Genomic DNA, 18,604 nt, shown 5'->3' on the forward strand with positions numbered 1-18,604 from the left:
TGGGCGACAGAGTGAGACTCCATCTCAAGAAAAAAGAAGTCAAAAGAAGAAGAACATGTTGCCACCTTCTTCTCCATTCTTTCATCATGTGGCAAAGGAGAAAGGATGAGAGAAAGGATGATGCTGCCTTATCATACTCACATCAAGGCCAATTCTAGGTTGAACAATCTGACCACACCCTGTACCTCAGAAGCAGCATTCCCTTCAGCCATGGGAGGTTCTTTTTTTCTGTATCTAGAGGTGGAACTTGTAAGATTTATCTTAATAAGAAAGAGGAAATTAATTAAAACCTATTTAATAAAATGAATGGTTTTGTAAGTTGGTGTAAGGGTGCGTCAGTGTAAGTAGTAGAGAGTAGAAATCTGTAAGTTCCTGATGGTCAAAATGGTCAAGTTGTTATTCAGACTTGTGATTTTAGGGTATGGGTGTCAACTGCTTTTTCAAACATAGGTGGCAAATGTAAAGAACTTCCCAGAACTGAGATTGAAGCTCCAGATAAGGTAGGCAAGTCATTTACTGATGAACCCGGGGCACTTTGGAGAGGGAAAGGCAGTATTAGGAATAATCGTGCACAGGAGCTTTCCTGGGCAGAGTGGGACTTATGGTCACCCTAGTTCTAGACCTCAGCAGTGGTTCCCAGGTCCCATAATTCAAGGTGAAACGAAATCAAAGTAAGGCATTTCCTCCTTGTTCTGGCATCTAAGTTGAAGGACTGTTCTCTTCTATAAAATACAGGTGGCTCAAGGTCCTGGAAATGCCGAAAGGAGATTGTCTTCATTGTCAGGCTTTTCCCTTGCGTTTCAAGTCAGGTGACGGTGTTTGGAGACTATGCTGAGCGGATTCAGGGCCCAGCCCCGTCGGTCCTTAATGACTTCAATGTGGGTTTTTAATCTCCTGCCCAAGTGTTATCTTACTTGCCCAGACAAGTCATTCACCACTACAGGAGAGTGTGGGAAAATTAACACTGCCAGAGCAACCAGGGAAGGGACGAAATGTCTGAAGGTAGAAATGAATTGCATTAGGATTTATTTTAATGCAGCCTGGAAACCCACAACTTTAAATCTCTGGGCTATTTAAGGAGATCCCACACCTTTCCTTGGAGGGAAAAAGAAAAAGAGGATTGAAAAATATACAGACTACAGCTATCTTTAATGTTTGAGTTAGCTATCAGGAAACTCGAAATAGTGAATGTAATAAAATGTTGACAGCAGTTTCACTTAACATGCGGTAACTCTGGACTAGAACGACATCTTTGGCACCTACGGAAATCGAGAGAATAAAAGCAGCAGTCGTCAGGATTTGAAGGAAGCCACAGATTATTACCATGTGTACATTTTACAGACCTCTTGCAAAAACCAGAAACCCAGGACCCAGACTGGAGTGTAAGTATATTGAACTCTGGGGTGTGTTGTTAGATGGAGGAAACTCAGAAATTGGTCTGAATTTTTAAATATAATACTTCATAAAACCTGACTATTCTGTTCTGGCGATGTTAGAATTTGTCTATAATCTGAAACATCAGATTTATTTGGAGGGGTTATTTGCATGTCTCATGTGGGATAACCCATTGTTTCAAACTTTTACTCTACCAGGCCTTCATGCTTCCATGATTTGTCTGTAAATGTAGAATTATCTGTAAATTGCTCTCTGACTTCAGATTGTTCTTATGTGATGGGTTTTGTGTTCTTTCCTGAAACTTGTGGAAAGGTCATTGTGAAACACATATAAGTGTCTGGAATAATGAATTGGTTCATCACTACCATAGATCACTTAGCTTGGAGTTTTCTATTATCCTTGAGAAGGTACTTTCTGATGAACCTGCCTTAAATATCAGTAGAAGAAGGTTTTGCCCAGTGTTTATTTGACATTATAACTTGGGCCAATGGTTAGATTCCCTGCAGTTGAGACTCATAGATAGAGACTAAACATAAAACATGCAAGTTTCACATCAGATGTTTTTGTGTGTGTCTGTGTGTTTAAATCAGGGCTTATATTTGTTCAGCGGTATTAGACCTGAACTCCTAAACTCTAGCCCTTGAAAAACTAGATTCATGGCAGGGGGCAGGGGGGAGGGTGAGTTTATTATTTTTTATAAAAAGTGAAAGTGTTTTAAAATAGGAAGTAGTGAATAAGAGAGGCCCATTTACCTAAAATGTTTACATAAAAATAGAGTTACATCCTATGTAAATGGGACTGTTAGGTAAATTATTTGACATCTCATGGAGAAATAGAAACTTTCTCATAAATGATTTTGATATAGAGCACTGAAAATAAAATTTAATGGAATCATTTCAACTTAAAAATGACAACTAATGACAGATTGGAGAAGTCAGCCAATTATCACTTAGTGCTTTTCTATCCAACACATATGGAAGATTGCTTATAAACAGGGAATGTTTTTTTAACATGCATATGAATTTAGTATAATATTTGTCAATTCTTAGCTAGTTTGGCAACATTAAAATCTTAGATCTTTGATACTTAGACTAGTCTCCCGAATATGAAATGTTCCATGGATAGATTTGTTCATTCTTTGCAACCCCTGAAATCTTAATGTTTAAGCAAGAAACTCTTCACCCCAATATTTTTCTTTGGTAACCTAAGATTCACAGAATGATGTAATAGAGTATTTGGCCAAATTAAAATGAGGGAAGGTGCAAATAACAGAATTAATTCCCACACCTGTCGAATACGAAGTTAGCAAGTAAGTTAAATCACACGCATTACTTTGAGTGTTTAATTCTGAAAACTACTCATCCAAGTGTTCACTTTGAAATTTAATTGTGCGTATTTGTGTCTCTTCTCCTGAAGGGTGCTCTTCTGTTAGGGCAGCCCATGCCGTTTTTTAAATTAATGGTGCAGATTCTTTTAGTTCATAGGCTCATCTTGGGGTAGTAATGCAGGCATGTGTGAAAGGGGCCGTGAGCCCTTCTGGACACTTGGGTCCCATTTGATAAATTATTGCTTCAGTACACTAAATGGACCCCAGTGTCCTAGAAACGTTCATATCATTTCCACATGTTCACTTCTTTTTCCTGGAAAGTGTAACTTATGACAAGGGTAGCTTGGAAATCCAAGCTCATTATTGAAGAAAAACGAATGGTCATCTATTTGGCATATGTTTTGAAAATAACCTCAGTGTGGGAAAATCTTTTGTGAAGTTTATTATGATCATGTTTATAGTATACTTTTCAAAATGTATATGTAAGCATCTTAAGGCTTAAGAAAAGAAAGTGCTAAGTAGGCATAGTTGATTTCTCCTATTGCAAAAATACAAGTGAACAAGCAAGAAGACTTTATGCAGCGGAAGGTATGGTTGGAATGATGTGTTGAGGAATGTTAATGATTTGTCTGGAAGCGTGCAAATGTGGGGCAAGTGCAGGCCCTTCACTTCCATCCTGGCTTCTTTTTGAAGTGACATTTGGCATTTTAGCTGCCTCATGATGCTACTTTGATAGGAATCTTCTGCCTATGGTGCACATTTGGAGAATGCTCTGGCTGCAGCTGCTTTGGTTTGGGTCAGGAGTAGGGCAAGCTTTGCTGAAGCTGGCAGCTGCCCTGGCCCATCTCCTCTGAGTTCGCTTCCAGCCTAGGTCTCATTCCTGGCCTGGTGGTAGCATCTTGCTGCAGGGATGGACCTCTCAGAAACATCCTAAGTGTGCACCCTGGGGTCTCAAATAGGCTGGTCACAGATTTCTAGGACACTGAGGCCCATTTAGTGTATTGAAGCAATAATTTATCAGATAGAACCCAAGTGTCCAGAAAGGCTCACGGCCCCTTTCACACATGTCGACATGACTCCCCCAAGACAAGCCTATGAACTAAAAAAATCTGCACCATTAATTAAAGAAACGGCGTGGGCTACACTAACAGAAGAGCACCCTTCAGGAGAACAGACGCAAATACGCACAAATAATTGCAAAGTGAACACTTGGATGAGTAGTTTTCAGCATTAAACACTTAAAGTAGTGTGTGTGATTCAACTGACTTGCTAACCTCGTATTTGACAGGTGTGGGAATTAATTCTGTTATTTCCACCTTCCCTCAGCAGTCTCCATCCAAACTGAAGGGCAATTCAGGGATCTGCCTCCAAAGCCGTGTCTAAAAGCCATCCCTGCTCTCAGCCACCTGCCTCTGGCTGACTGCAGTTAATGGTGGGTTGGTTCATGTGAACATCGCTTTGCAGTTAGCTGTCTCGGACCCCGGGGGATGATAGCTCCCTTGCCCAAGAATGATGGGGTGTTTTGTTGTTACAGAAGAAGGGAAGGGAGATGTGAAAGTGCTATTTTAAAAATAGTCTTTTTTCAGTAGTGTCTGTTTAATAGTTACTGCATATATATTAATGCGTGTAGCTTTATTTTTTTTGACACTTACCCTATGGGATCAAAACAGTCAGCTACCAAGTCTTATTGAGAATTTACTTTGGAAAATCCTGGAGATTTGGTCTGTGGCATCTGACTGAGGAGAGAGGACATGTGAAGAGGCAGGGAGGGAGATGAGTGGATAATTAGACTAAATTGTGTGGTAGAGGCTGGGAGGGGGTTTGGAGGGATTTGGAGGATGGGAAGATCAAACAAGCCTTCCTCTCCCTTCTCTAGGGTAATCCTTCTGCCTGGTAGGATTGGTTGCTCCGTAGGACTGGTTGTCCCATAGGACTGGTTGTCCCACAGGACTGGTCATCCTGCAGAACTGGTTATCCCGTAGGACTGGTTATCCTGCAGGTCTGGTCATCCCGCAGGACTGGTCATCCTGCAGAACTGGTTATCCCATTGAAGGCAGTGCCACGGCTGCCTGGATTCCCAGCCTCCCACATACTGACATGTGCAGGTCACCTCCGAATTTGAAGTTCTGCCCAATTCAGCTTCTTAGTCTACTTATTTTACCTCTTCACCACATAACTTAAAAGATGTTCTGCTTTCATTCCTTTTGTCTTGTTACCCCTTACCTCTGGGGTCCTTCCCACCTTCTGAACACCAGGCAGCTGTGGAATGGAGGAACCTTCCCCCCAGCCCTGTCTCCTTCTCTTCCAGCTTGGCCCCAGTGCTGCTGGTGTCCCTGTCTGCTTTGTAGCCCCCCTTCCTTGGTTTCTGGAAAGCTGCTCTGTCCTTGTTTGCATCGATGCTGTTGGCGGCACAGCTCCCTCCCATGCCTCTGAGGGTATTCCCAGGTTTCAGTCCTGCCCATCCCCTTGTTCTCTCCCTGGGATTATGATAATTCATCCACTCTTGTCTCCCTACAGGAGTCAGTCATTCACTTCTCAAACATTTATCGAGTGCCTTTTATACTCCAGGAACTGATCCAGGCATTGGAGTAGAAGGATGAGGCCAAAAACTGGGTTCCTGCCTCCTGGAGTCCACAGTGAGGAAGCGGGTAGTAAACAGGCCTCCCCAGCACAGCTGGAAGGGCACCCCTGGGGAAGTGCAGGCTCCCTGGGGGACCCTCAGAGGGGCACCATGTCTGACCTCACCGCACAGCCCCATCCCTAAGCTCTCCCTTGCCCCTCCACGTCCCGGATGACCTGTCCATACTTCAGACAAAGCAGCTCCACAGGGAAACCCACAATCTGTTCCTCCAAGCTAAGTGCCCTGCTGCTGGCCCATTCCTGACACTGTGACCTGCGTCTCCCGCCCTATGCGGGCTGCAAGCCTGGGAGTCCCACTACAGCTCTAGTTTCTCTTTAGATCGTTACCCAGTCAGCCACCCACCCGGGCAGCTCTTCTGCTGTCGTTGCGCTCAGCTCTGCTTCCAACTTTCCATTCCTGTTGCCTCTGCCCACGGCTGGAGCCTCCCTGCCTCATTCCTGTGCTGTTTCTTATTTATAGATGGGGTATTTACTTCCTCAGAGATTTAAAAAAGTTACCCAAGTGGTTCATGTTCATGGTGGAAAATAATTAGAAAATAGAGAAAAAGAGAAAGAAGGAAAGAAGGAAGGAAGGGAGGGACGGGAAAACCACGCATTTCACCATTCAGATAATGTCCCTATTGAGCTTTGATAGTTATCCCTCTAGACCTTTTCCCATGTATCTGTCGAAATATCCTCATCTATGCAAATGTGAAACATGTCTTACAAATCATGATTATGTTATCTATATTGTTTTGTAGTCGACTTCTTTATACTTAGCTTCTATGATTGCTTTTCTGGATCTAGAAATATAATACTTTTTTTCATGGCTGCATAATTATTGGAAGCAATTTGCCCCTTCATCTCTACGTCATTTCAGTGTATTGTACACACCGCCCCTAAGTCATCCTCACACTTAATTGTTCTTGCTGCTTTTCTGCTGAAAAGCACAGGCAGCTTCCTATGGCCCTCTGCCACCCCACCCCACATTCCTCTTCTACAGGAAAGGTTTTGTGCCTTTCTCAGTCTTCAGGATTCTTTCTCTCCTCTGAATAAGATCTATTATTTGGACCAAGCTTGGTGGCTGTCATAGGCTACTCCTTGGGATTAGGAGGGGCAGTTCCTGGGATCCCACGGTGCCTTGCTCATCGCTGTACCCCTGCTGTGGCCTGTTCTCTCTCTCCCTCTTCCCACTGTTGTAGGGTGTCACATGCTGCCAGGTCTCGGGACTGAAGAGGTGACCAAATTGCCTCCGAACTCCAGCTCCTACCGCAGTAGGGCAGATACAGCCATGAAAACAGACAAATGCAACAGGGAAAGATCACGGCGCTGGGGAGGAAGAAAGGGTGGGTGTCCATCCGGGTGACATTGGAGCTGGTCTTGCCCTGTGACAGGCACCTACAGAGCTCAGCTGGCAGTGACCAAAGAGGATGACAGCGGGCATTTCAGGGGTGGCAGAGGGGACTGGGGGCGGTGGGCAGCCTGGGAAGGGCAGGGGCCAGATGGTGGGTGTTGGTGTGGCTTGGCATGACAGAGGTGGCGGGGCCGGGGTACGAACAGGCTTACAGAGCCCTCTCCACCCACCCACCGGACAGTTTTGATGAGACAAAGTAAATGGTGACACACAGAAGGCCAGCATGGCCCTTGCACGCGGGGAACTTGTTGTTGAGACCAAGATAAATTTCTGTATTTTTATGATTTTGATATTGCAAGTCAAATCCTGAAACCCACATGTCACTGGGGTGATCCAAATGATGTTACTGAACTGAATGGATTTTTTTTTCCTACTATACCAAAGACTAGAAAGACTTTTGATACCTAGGACTTTATTTTCCTTGTCACAATATTCTGTATATTAGGATTTGTTCATGTCAGTTGCGTTTACTGACAGATCAGATTAGATTAGATATTTACTGACAGAATTTCCTGGCAGATTAGAATGTGTGTGTGTGTATGTATTTGTTAGTATATTAAAACTAGTCAAAAAGCCTCTTTGCTGTTTAAAGATAATATATAATTCTGCAGTTAAATATCTGTGTCCCTTTAAAATCATATTCTTTTTTTACCGATGTCTACCTATTTAGTATGTAGTTCACTGTGAATTTTTAAATCAAAGAAAATAACTTGTTCCAGTTTTTGAAAAGGGAGACGAGGAATGATTTAAGCTTCACAAATAGAACATAGTGCTTTAAACTGTGAAGGACTTCTCACTGGGTCCAGCCTCATCATTATACAGAAAAGGAAACGGGCCCTCAAAGGTGAAGCAATTTGCCTAAAATGACATAGTTAATTAGTGGCCCAGCCAAAACCCCAATCCAGGACTTCTGGCTTTCAGTGCTGTGACCTTCCCGCTGTTGCATGCTGCCAGCTGGCTTAAAACAAAACAAAACAAACAAAAAACAAAAAACAAAAAAAAAAAAGAAGAAAAAGAAGAAAAAATTGGAGAATTGAGTTGACACATTGCTTGAATTCCCCTACCTCTTTAGAGAGTGTGAAAAATCCTGATATGCTTTAAAAGAAACATTTAAAAATGTATCAGGACTTGTAAAGAAAATCAGGAATATTTGTGATATGCTAATTAGAAGGTATCTCATTATGCAAGAGACAGGAAACCAGGCAGAGGGAGATGCTATTCAGAGTAACTTAAGGAAACTTCAAAGGTAAGACAAAAGGCCGTTCTTTTTATTTATTTGATAATGTGTTTGGCTGTCATCAAATTTCTGATAGGGCCTGACACCTTTATGAAAAACCCCATAGACGCTGGGGGGAATCTCTCAGACACAAGGAAGGAAAAGCAAACGATTCCATTTCCATCCGAGTTTCTGTAGGTGGAAGACGGAGCCTTTCCCACAGTGCTCGCCTGCCAAGCATCTTCCTGTAGAAACTTGTCAGTGCCGCCATTAGTTGTTTGCAAAGGGATTACGCTTTGGCAGCCATGCTAATCACTCCAAGGTGACCGTTTATTTGGAGAAACAAATCCTTTTCAGTTGTTGTTACGGTACACTAATCCAACCATGCAAGTAGTTGTTTGGGAAAAAAATTATCAAAGTGCATTTTCTCACCACTACTTCTTTCTCTCCAAATCTCTCCTAACTAAAAATGCTGTTTCTTCCAAAGAAGTTCAAAATGACAGGGAGAAAAACACAGAACCTGGTCAGATTTCAAATTCAGGAGCAGACAGGACCCCCTAGATCTCAGAAGGAGCTGCCCCCCACCACTGGGGTTCAACAAAACCCCCAGGTGGGAGTGGACTGTCCCTTGGGGGGTCCTCACCCTGCTGCAGTGGGGCAAATGGGGCTCTTTCTGCCGCTGTCCTTGCTTGGCCATTGCTGGTGTGTTTGCCGCCATGGTGAAGTTTGTTCCACTGTAGTGTTCATAGGTACCCAGGAAGAAGCAGAGCCGGGGAGCTTTCAGCCTCTCTTAGCCTGTGATAGCCTCTAGGGAGAGATAAGGACACTTCAAAATACCAGTTCTGACGTGAGAAGTGACTTTCAGGCAGGGTTTAGTAGAGTGTGTGGATTTTGGAGTTGGAACACACTGGCTTGGGATTGCAGTTTTGCATCTTAGCTGTGTGACCATGAACAAGTCACTTGGTCCCTGGGCGCCACAGCTTCTTTATCTGTAAAATGGGTTGTGGTGATTACCGGTAGGGATGTTTGGGAGACACAATGCAACAACATATGTAAAGTGCCTCGCAGAGCACAGGGCTCATTGTGGGTCCTCAAAAATAGTAGCAGTTATCATTTTTCCTATATTTATGATTATCTAAACGCTAATATACCAACAACTATTTTAGTTTAAATTAGGACCCGGAAGAGGCCAAATATTAATTTACAGCTCAGTGGATGATTCGAAGTGCAAAGCCCCATATAACCACCATTCAGGTGGTAACTAGAACGTTACAGGATCACAGGAGCCTCATCCCTCCCCATCCACACGATTTCCCCTTCCCTTCTTACCGAATTTAGCCGTTTTTGTAGACTTCTAACACTCAACAGATACTTCGTGAGGGTTTCCTAGGTCCCAGGCGCTAGACCACACAGTTCTTGCCCCAGGGAGCGTACGTTTCAGAGGCAGGAGCCAGACAACAAAAGCATATGAGAATGAGGGGATTTCAGATAATGTTAAGTGTTTGTTGTTGTTGTTGTTGTTTGTTTGTTTGTTTTTTGAGACAGAGTCTCACTCTGTCACCGAGGCTGGAGTTCAGTGGCGTGATCTCTGCTCACTGCAACCTCTGCCTCCCGGATGCAAATGATTCTTCTGCCTCAGCCTCCCTAGTAGCTGGGATTACAGGCATGTGCCATCACCCCTGGCTAATTTTTGTATTTTGAGTAGAGACTGGGTTTCACCATGTTGGCCAGGCTGGTCTTGAACTGCCTACCTCGGCCTCCCAAAGTGCTGTGATTACAGGCATGAGCTACTGTGCCTGGCCAATGTTAAGTGTTATGAGGAAAATAAAATACCCGAATGGGCCAGAAGACAGCTGTCAGAGGGTGCCTCTACAAGGGTGACCAGGGAAGGCCCTTCTGAAGAAGTGACAATGGGAAGACCCAGGGAGGAGCTGTCCATGGGAGGGAGCAGTGGGAGGCCCCTGGGCGGGAGAGGCTGGCACGCATTTGAGTGGCAAGAAGAAGCCATGCAAGAGTCGGCAGGGTTTACACCCTGAGGGCCCGATGCAGGCTTTGGGGGCAAATTGGGTTTTAAGACCAAGGGTAATTAGTGTTCTGAGAAAAACCAAGGAAACTCAGAAGAGGCAGGGATCGCGCCCTGCCACCTCTCTCTAACAGTGCCCTGTGGGACTTGGACAGTGCGGTTTCCTTGTAAACACAGGGGCTCCCTGGACCGTCATTACCACCTCGTGAGGCCTACAAGGAAGGCGTGGTTATTTCCGGTCAGAGGGGAGGTGACAGACACTGGTAGGGCCTAAGGCGTGTTGCAGAACTCCTTTTGCCACACCAAGGAGCCCACCAATCTCACTGGGGATGTTTAGGTTGTTCATGTCATCGTAGTTCAGGATCTTCCGACCTAAGAAACAAGCCAACTCCTGCAGGAAGCAGGTAGCCTTGTGTCTCCCACAGGGTCATCTGAGAACGTCGGTGGCGTACAGGATTCGTGAAAGAAGTGGTCCCGGGTGAGTGACGTGGACATGGAGCACAGTGCATCCCAGCCCTGGAGAGTCCCAATGTGGAATGCTGTAAAGCCTCTGAGAAGCTCTGCTGTAAGGAAACCCATGAACCGTGCCCTCCACACCAGGCCATAGGAGCTCTTTTGTATGCCGTGTCCATTGACATCTCAAGGAATGCAAGTTCTGGAGGTGCCACTTGGAAAACGCCAGCAGAGAGAGCTGCTATAGAGTGTTTACTAAATGAGCTCTTGAAAGAGTTCAAGGATTTTCTGAGCCTGAAAGTCTTCTCTGTGTGAAGGGATTAGAAACAACATTTGTAAAACACTTCCATATGCGTAGAATGAAGACTCTGGATGAATGGAGATTCAAAGTGTTGAAAATCATAAATCCACTCCTGTTTTGTACACGAATGTTAATTACTTTGCCCTTTGAACTCATAGTGTTTCCATTAGTATTGTGTGACGATTGGCATGTTCTTCGGGACTCCAGGATCTCAAAGCAGGAACCAGTCTTATCTGGTTTAAAAGATAAATGTTCTAAACCACACATGGCTTTGATTTTGGATTACTATCTACAAGGCTACATATTTACATAGAAAAGAGTCCATTTCTAGATTGCTGGTAATCATCTATACCTGTTTTCATACAGATTATTATTCTTTTAATTTTTTTGTTTGCTCTTACCTAGGGATTTACACAACCGTATCCGAACTTGGAGGAAATGTTTTTGATAGGTGTTCACAGAACCACTGAGCTCTGGCAGTTTGTGGAAGACTGTCTGGTTGACTTTAATTTGAAACAGAATGTTCAGACCTCTTAGCACCTTCATTTCTCTTCATTTTCCAGCTCCAGCTCCATCTGTATTTCCTCCTTCATTTTAACTCTGTGGTACACACTTTAAAATATGTGAATGTTATTTTTTTTTAATAGTCTGTATTGCCTAGAGTTCTGCATTTCCCAAACTAGGTTCTCAAAAAATAAAGTTTTGAAATATGAGGAAATACAGAGGTAAACGAGGCTGTTTACTGCAGGACTTCTCGTGTCTTTACTATCCTAACATGCACTGTTATTCTCCAGAACGGAGATAAAACAATTATTACTTTCCAGACTTATTTAACTCCTGAATGTCTACCTCAGCCCCTTTCAGAGCAATTTATAGAAATGTTATTCTGCAAATCCTACTTTGGATTAAAAAAACTAAAAGAAGAGTAATCTGTATGAAAACAGGTACAGATGATTACAAGTGATGTATAAATGGACTATTTATTTATTTATTTTTGAAACGGGGTCTTACTCTGTCACCAGGCTGGAGTGCAGTGGTGCAATCTCAGCTCACTGCACCCTCCACCTTCTGGGTTCAAGTGATTCCTCTGCCTCAGCCTCCCGAGTAGCTGGGATTACAGGCGCCCACCACCACGCCTGGCTAATTTTTGTATTTTTAGTAGAGATGGGGTTTCTCCATGTTGGCCAGGCTGGTCTCGAACTCCTGACCTCAAGTGATCCATGCATCTCTGCCTCCCAAAGTGCTGAGATTTACAGACAAGAGCCACTGCGCCCGGTCAAATGGACTCTTTTTATATAAAGGTATATCCGAATAAGATAAGAATCCAAATCCAAGTAGGATTGATGCTGAAGTAAGATCAAACCCAAACCTCTCAACCTGCATTTTCCTTAACCACTCCTCTAGCAATGTGTCCCATTACCACTTCACTTATCCGTCCCAGCAAAACTAATTGTTTTATAATCTTCCCAAAAACCTTCAGGTTTCTCTACTTTTAAGTCTCTTCTCATGATACTGTCTTTCTCTCCTCCATTCTTACCTAGCAAATCTGAAATGCTTTTCTTTCTTCTGCTCCGGTATGAAAGATCACAGTTCTCCAAATCCCAGTTACCCTGGGCAGACCTTCTTGACCATCGCAATCCACAAAGAATCTCTCTTAGAGCTGTTATCATCTGTACCCCGCCTTAGCCCGTATTATGAACATTTGCTGCCTATGGTTTATCACATATGTGCTGTCTCTGCTACTTGAGGCTCACACCTATATGTGCGTTTGTGTGCACATGTGTTTAATCCTTGTTAAGCTTTGTACACAGCAGAAACTCCACTGAATGAAAAAAATAGTGTATATTTTGTTTTGAAATCTGATTATTTATTATCTCTCGTCTTAGATACTCGGTTTTAAAGTGACTGGGGTGGGTGGGATTGCTGTTTTCCCTGTCTTTTGGTTCATGAGTTAGGCAGAAACTATAGAAAAGGCATGAACAATTACTATAGAAACTGCCACAAACATATTAAGCACATAGAGGGTGTCAGCATCTATAAATAAAAAGCCCGTATTTTCTCTAAATGAGCTTACGGTCTGTTTGGGGAGATAAGTATTATAATACAATTTAATAAAAGACCACGTTAGTAGTATCAAAAAGCATTATAGGATACAGGAATGAGGATGGCTAATTTCAGGTGAGTCTGCAGGACCGTAGATAGAAAGAATTTATGGGATGTAAAGAAAAAAATTCACTGAAGAGGAGGTAATGATTTAGGCTAAAAGAATAAGACAGAATTAGGAGTTTGGATGGGGAAGAGGAGGTGATGGAGGTTGCAAGGAGGGGAACGAAATGGCATGAACGCAGGCTAGAAGGCAAGAAAACCCTGGTGTGTAGGTTGCATGGAGAAGCCTTGTGGAGACAGATAGAATTTGACTTGGGGGTCATTTTTTGGAAGGCTTTTTTCTTTTTAACCACTTAGGCATTGTGAGTCCATTAAAACAAAGTTTAAGCTGATGAGTGGTGTGATAAAGATTATGGTTTAGGAAAAATGGAAGACGGAGTTGACACAGATGAATAAAATGAGGGTTCCCCTGAGATTGTCATGGGTCTAATGATCTTGGTGACTCCCAGCAGACCTGGGTATGAGGAGCAGAGAAAACCCACAGCATAGGTGAAGGGGAGAAAGATACACGTGCTGATGAACAATTGTTTTCAAAGTTAATTTTAATTCTTTGCGGTGAAGGAATAATATAGGGGCCTTAAGCTCTTGTTGTCCCCCTTCAAGTGGCCACCCCCTACCCCTTCTCATATCCAGTGCTCAGCTTATTTCAAGAAGATAAGGCCACCCCGAGCCTGTTCTTTCCTCGCCTAAAACCCTAATTGCTGGTTTTCCTAGTGGTCTTTCTCTCCCGGTTTCTCTCACTGGCAGCCTGAAGATATCATATTATAATGAGTGAGGAAAGAATGTTCTCCATGGAGAACCTGTTCTGGCATCTTAAGATCCTGTTTCTCCTGGTGTTCTGAGTAGGATGCTTCAGCCTTCAGAGCTGCAGGGCATCTGATTTAAGAGCCATCTGTTTTAATCAGGCATTTTGCCTGATTTATGAAGAAGAGGATGGTGGAGGGGGAGGGGCTGGGATATACTATATTCTCCCAGTTAGATGAGAATTACTGAGAATTACTGTGCCAGATCCGGGCAATGATGTGTTTGCATTATTGAATGTCGTTGCTTTTCCTTTCGTTGTTCTTTACCTCAAAGTTTCAGAGCCTCTTGTTAGTGTTTCTAAAACTTCAACAATTTCTGTTTTTGGAACTCCTAGACTTTTTTTTTTTTTTTTTTTTTTTACATAAAAATTACTGGGTCTTCGTTACACTATTTCCTTATTTTATGCATATGCCACCTCCCTACATGATGAAAGTAGTTAACAGCTTTATAGCACTTACTGTGTTCCAGGAATTGTTCTATATGCCAGACATAATTTTTTTTTTTTTTTGAGATGGAGTCTTGCTCTGTCACCCAGGCTGGAGTGCAGTGGCGTGATCTCAGCTCACTGCAGCCTCCACCTCCCAGGTTCAAGCGATTCTTCTGCCTCAGCCTCCTGAATAGCTGGGATTACGTGTGCATGCCACTATGCCTGGATAATTTTTGTATTTTTAGTGGAGACGGGGTTTCACTATGTTGGCTAAGCTGGTCTCGAACTCCTGACCTCAAGTGATCTGCCCACCTCGGCCTCCCCCAAAAAACTCATCTGATTCTCCAAGTAACCCACTGAAGTTGGTCCTGTTACTATTGTCACCACGGTATAGATCAGGAAACTGAGATAGAGAAAGGTACTAGTCATAGAAGTGATACCTCTGAGGCTGGGAGCAGTGGCTTGCCTGTAATCCCAGCATCTTGGGAGGCTGAGGCAGGTGGATCACCTGAGGTCAGGAGTTCTAGACCAGCCTGGCCAACATGGTGAAACCCCGTCTTCACAAAAATTAGCCGGGCATGATGGCAGGTGCCTGTAATCCCAGCTACTCAGGAGGCTGAGGTGGGAAAATCGTTTGAACCTGGGAGGTGGAGGTTGCAGTGAGCCGAGATCGTGCCACTGCACTCCAGCCTGGGCAACAGGGCGAGACTCCATCTCAAAAACACAAACAAAAAAAGAAGTGGCACCTGTGAGATTTGAACCGAGGCAGCCTACCCTAGGTCTGTAATCGATGCACATAACACTCCTTTGGGATTCCTTTCCTCAGATAATTTTTACATTTGCTGCAGCCTAGAAAGATGCTGCTAATGCCATTTTTTTTTTCTAAAAGAAAGCGAAATCTATACTTTAATGTTCCAGATAGGAATTGCGATTTCCTTCTGTTTATCCCTTTCCTTTCCAGAAATTCTTGTGGAAAATACAAATGACATTAAAAGTTGCAGAGCAGACTTGATTTTTAGGTGGCGGTAGTGTAAATGGAGAGACTAGCAAGTCAAAAGAAGTGAGTTTCAGTTTTAGCATTTACTCAGATGAGCTGCGTGGCCTGGCACCAGTTACTTAAGTGTTCTGTGTGTGTTCCTCACGTGTGAAATGATTTCAGCTTTAAAAAGCCATAACACAAAGTCGTAACACAAAACAATGCAGAGAAACAGTTTGGGCTGCCTCTGGGAGAGATGCAGATTAGGGCTAGTTCCTTTCAGGATGGTCGGGCCTCCTAGCACTTGCTGGAAGGTGTACAGCTAAGGAGAGCAGGGGCAGAGGTTCTTCCAAAGAACATCACCTTCAGAGAAGATTCAGCCTGGATTATTGTGTGATTTTTTTCTAGCTTGCCTTCTGGCTTACCCTTTTCATAGAATTATGTTTTTTTCCAGAATATAAATTACTACCATTTGGAATTTTGTCACCATTTCCTGTCACTACAAGCATAATCCTCCCTAACAAAGGTTAAAGGAGTTTCTATTTTCTTCAGTTGTTAGTTTTGCTATGAATCTGATTTAGTTGAAGCCCAATACCTTGACAGCACCTCAGGCTTAACCACTGACCACCGCGCTTCCTGGCAGTGTTAGAGGACCTTTGACTTCCAAGTCAGATTGTTACTCCCATTCTAAATCTAAACTTGATCTGTAAGATTTCTTTTTGGTGTCCCCTGGTTGATTGAGACATGCTACTGTGTGAGAAGGGTATGAGACTCTAAAACAGCATTTTCTTGGAAAAAGGCATGTTTCGTTGTATGCTATTTTGCACCTTCTTATTGTTCTACTTTTCTCTAACATTCTTTTAAAAGCCTTGGAATAGAGTAAAATTTAGGCATGTGTGAAACATTTAATCACCTGGGCCTTTTAGATGTCTGTAATAAAAAGCTTTGAAGTTTGTTTTCCTTCTCTTCTCTTCTCTCTTCTCTCTTCTCTTCTTTCTCTTCTTTTTTTCAGGGTCTCACTCTATCACCCAGGCTGGAATACAATGGCACGTGATCTCAGCTCACTGCCACCTCTGCCTTCCAGGCTCAAGTGGTCCTCCCACCTCAGCCTCCCTAGTAGCTGGGACTACAGTTGCACACCAACATGCCTGGCTAATTGTTTGTATTTTTAGTAGTGATGGGGTTTCACCATATTGCCCAGGCTGGTTTTGAACTCCTGAGCTCAAGTGATCCTCATGCCCCGGCCTCCCAAAGTGCTGGGATTACAGGCATGGGTCCTTGTGCTCAGCCTGAAGTGTTTTCCTATAACTAGTATATTTGAACTGCCAGTTTGGTTGTAAATTAAAGTTTTTTTCCATTACTAATTTGATAGACTGAAGCACTTTAGAGACTATAAAATCTTAGGTCATGCAAGAAGTGGAAAAGGGAATATAGGTCTAAAATATAAGAAATAAACAATGGGCCGGGCGCAGTGGCTTATGCCTGCAGCCCCAGCATGTTGGGAGGCCAAGACGGGAGGATCACTTGAGCTCAGGAGTTGGAGGCTGCAGTGAGTGGCAATTGGGTCACTGCACTCCAGCCTGAGTGACAGAAGGAGACCCTGTCTCAAAACAGACAAACAAACAAAATAACAATGTATTTTATTTTGTCAATCAACATGAATAGAAGTTGAAGCAATTTACCCTCACATTTGATACTCTGTGATACAAATTAGAAAAAGGTCATCTCTTGTTTATAGTTCTTTTTTTTTTCCCCTATGAGTGGGCACTATTTACATGTGGAAGGATCTGTGTCCAAACTTTCAATCACATGTTGTTTCAGCTCTAGGGCTGCCTATAAACAACTGTACAGAGTTTAGAGTGGATCAGGGTGGCGACATGTTCGCCCTCTCTGTTACCCGTGTGGGCACACCCAGTGTTTAGAAAATAGTTTTTCTCTAAATCTCCATTTGCCGCTATCACTTTAGGAAATTTTACTAAAATTCAGATGGATTTGAAACTCCCAGATTACCTTTAAAACTTACGGACACTGGTTGCCCAGAGGATAAACAGAGATTTCAAAAATATGACATGGAAGAGAGGGTGAAAGTCTGGCACTTCTTAAGCCGAGAGCCTGAGGAGAAAGGCCAAGATCGGGACACAGCAGATATGCTTCCTGGACAGGGCTGCTGAGGGAACGTTGCCAGATGAGCTGTCAGCGAATGCTGTGTTTCATTTGTTCTTGGTCCCTTCATCATTAAAAGCATATTAAAGTGTCATAGTCACTCAGAGCAGTGGCCCACCCCACCATGATCCTGCTTTACAGTGGGACATGGGGCCAGAGATCTGAGGTTATCCATCATTTGTCATCCTGAGAAGGAGTTTCCTTTAATAAGTCGGGGTATATTTCCCTTCCTAGCTCTTCTCCCATATAGTTAATTCTTGGGGTGCAATCACTTTTAGTCTATTAGTATTAATCGTGCCCCCTTGCCGCTCCAGGCTCTGTGCTGGGCTCAAGAGACACAAAGGTTGAGTAGCTTCTCCTGAAAGGTACCTCACAGCCCCAAGGGGGAAGCAGACAGGGATGCAATTCACCACAAGTGCCAAGAGCTAGAATAGAGCACCCATATGGCTCAGGGGATGCAGAAGGAAGAACTGATTGCTGGGGACAGTCAGAATTTTCCCTCTGCTTTTTTATTCCTGTAGTGTAAAATTTGCATAATAAAGAAGCAAATTAATATGTTGTGTCAACCGATGCCTTTCAAACATTAGAGTGTGTTCTGGATCTGGGGTTTGGCCACTTGCTCAGCAAGTCTGTAATTGCCCTGAAAGTCTTTCTGAAGCCATGAGTGAAGCCTGTCAGTGGCATCTGAGGAGAAATGTTAGGAAAACATTTAGATGGCAGTGCAGTGGATCATAGAAACTATTTTGCTAATACAGTTTAGTGACATTTTTAGAAAGGAGGCCAGAATACCAGATAGCCGTGGACAACCATTTCTTTACATTGCTTTTAGGGCCAGCACTGTGGCTCACACCTGTAACCGCAGCACTGTGGGAGGCCGAGGAGGGAGGATTGCTTGAGCTCAGGAGGTTGAGCCTGCAGTGAGCTATGATTGTGCCATTGCACTTCAGTCTGGGCAACAGATGGAGACTCAGTTTCTCTAAAAAAGAAAAAAAAAATTTGTTTCTCTATGTATGAGTTGGATAATTGAAGTTACCTAGATCTTCCTCAGGTCATCTGGGCATGCTGGTGAGGTGGCAGAACCTCCCCAAAGACGAATGTCCCGACTTGAGTGAAGGTTGCTCCGGTGGACTTGAAAAGTCTGGGGAAACCGGGAACAGCTAATTAAGCCCGAGGAGGCATAATATAGCAGCACTGTGGCCGTGATGGCTGGAAGAATTTAGATGCTCAGTTTTTCCCCTGAGTGCAACAATGCTCATCTCTTACTCAAATCCAAGACTTCACGGAATGCAGCAAGCTGTGTATAGCTCCTCGTAGCGAAAC

General features: G+C 43.5%; 1 protein-coding gene across 2 annotated transcripts in view; it reads left to right on the plus strand.

The window, feature by feature from the left end:
• The first annotated feature begins 931 nt into the window (after nucleotides 1-931).
• Nucleotides 932-18,604, plus strand: part of STOX2 (storkhead box 2) — a 171,514-nt gene continuing 153,841 nt past the window's right edge. The window contains exon 1 of one of the 2 annotated variants that reach the window (XM_063664326.1): nucleotides 932-1,382. In XM_063664326.1, coding sequence (XP_063520396.1) covers nucleotides 1,325-1,382 — 58 coding nt within the window. In that variant the 5' untranslated portion in view covers nucleotides 932-1,324. The remainder of the gene's footprint in view (nucleotides 1,383-18,604) is intronic. The other variant, XM_063664323.1, reaches the window with a different exon arrangement.

This window comes from Pongo pygmaeus, chromosome 3, assembly GCF_028885625.2.
Source record: "Pongo pygmaeus isolate AG05252 chromosome 3, NHGRI_mPonPyg2-v2.0_pri, whole genome shotgun sequence".
NCBI classification, from domain to species: domain Eukaryota; kingdom Metazoa; phylum Chordata; class Mammalia; order Primates; family Hominidae; genus Pongo; species Pongo pygmaeus.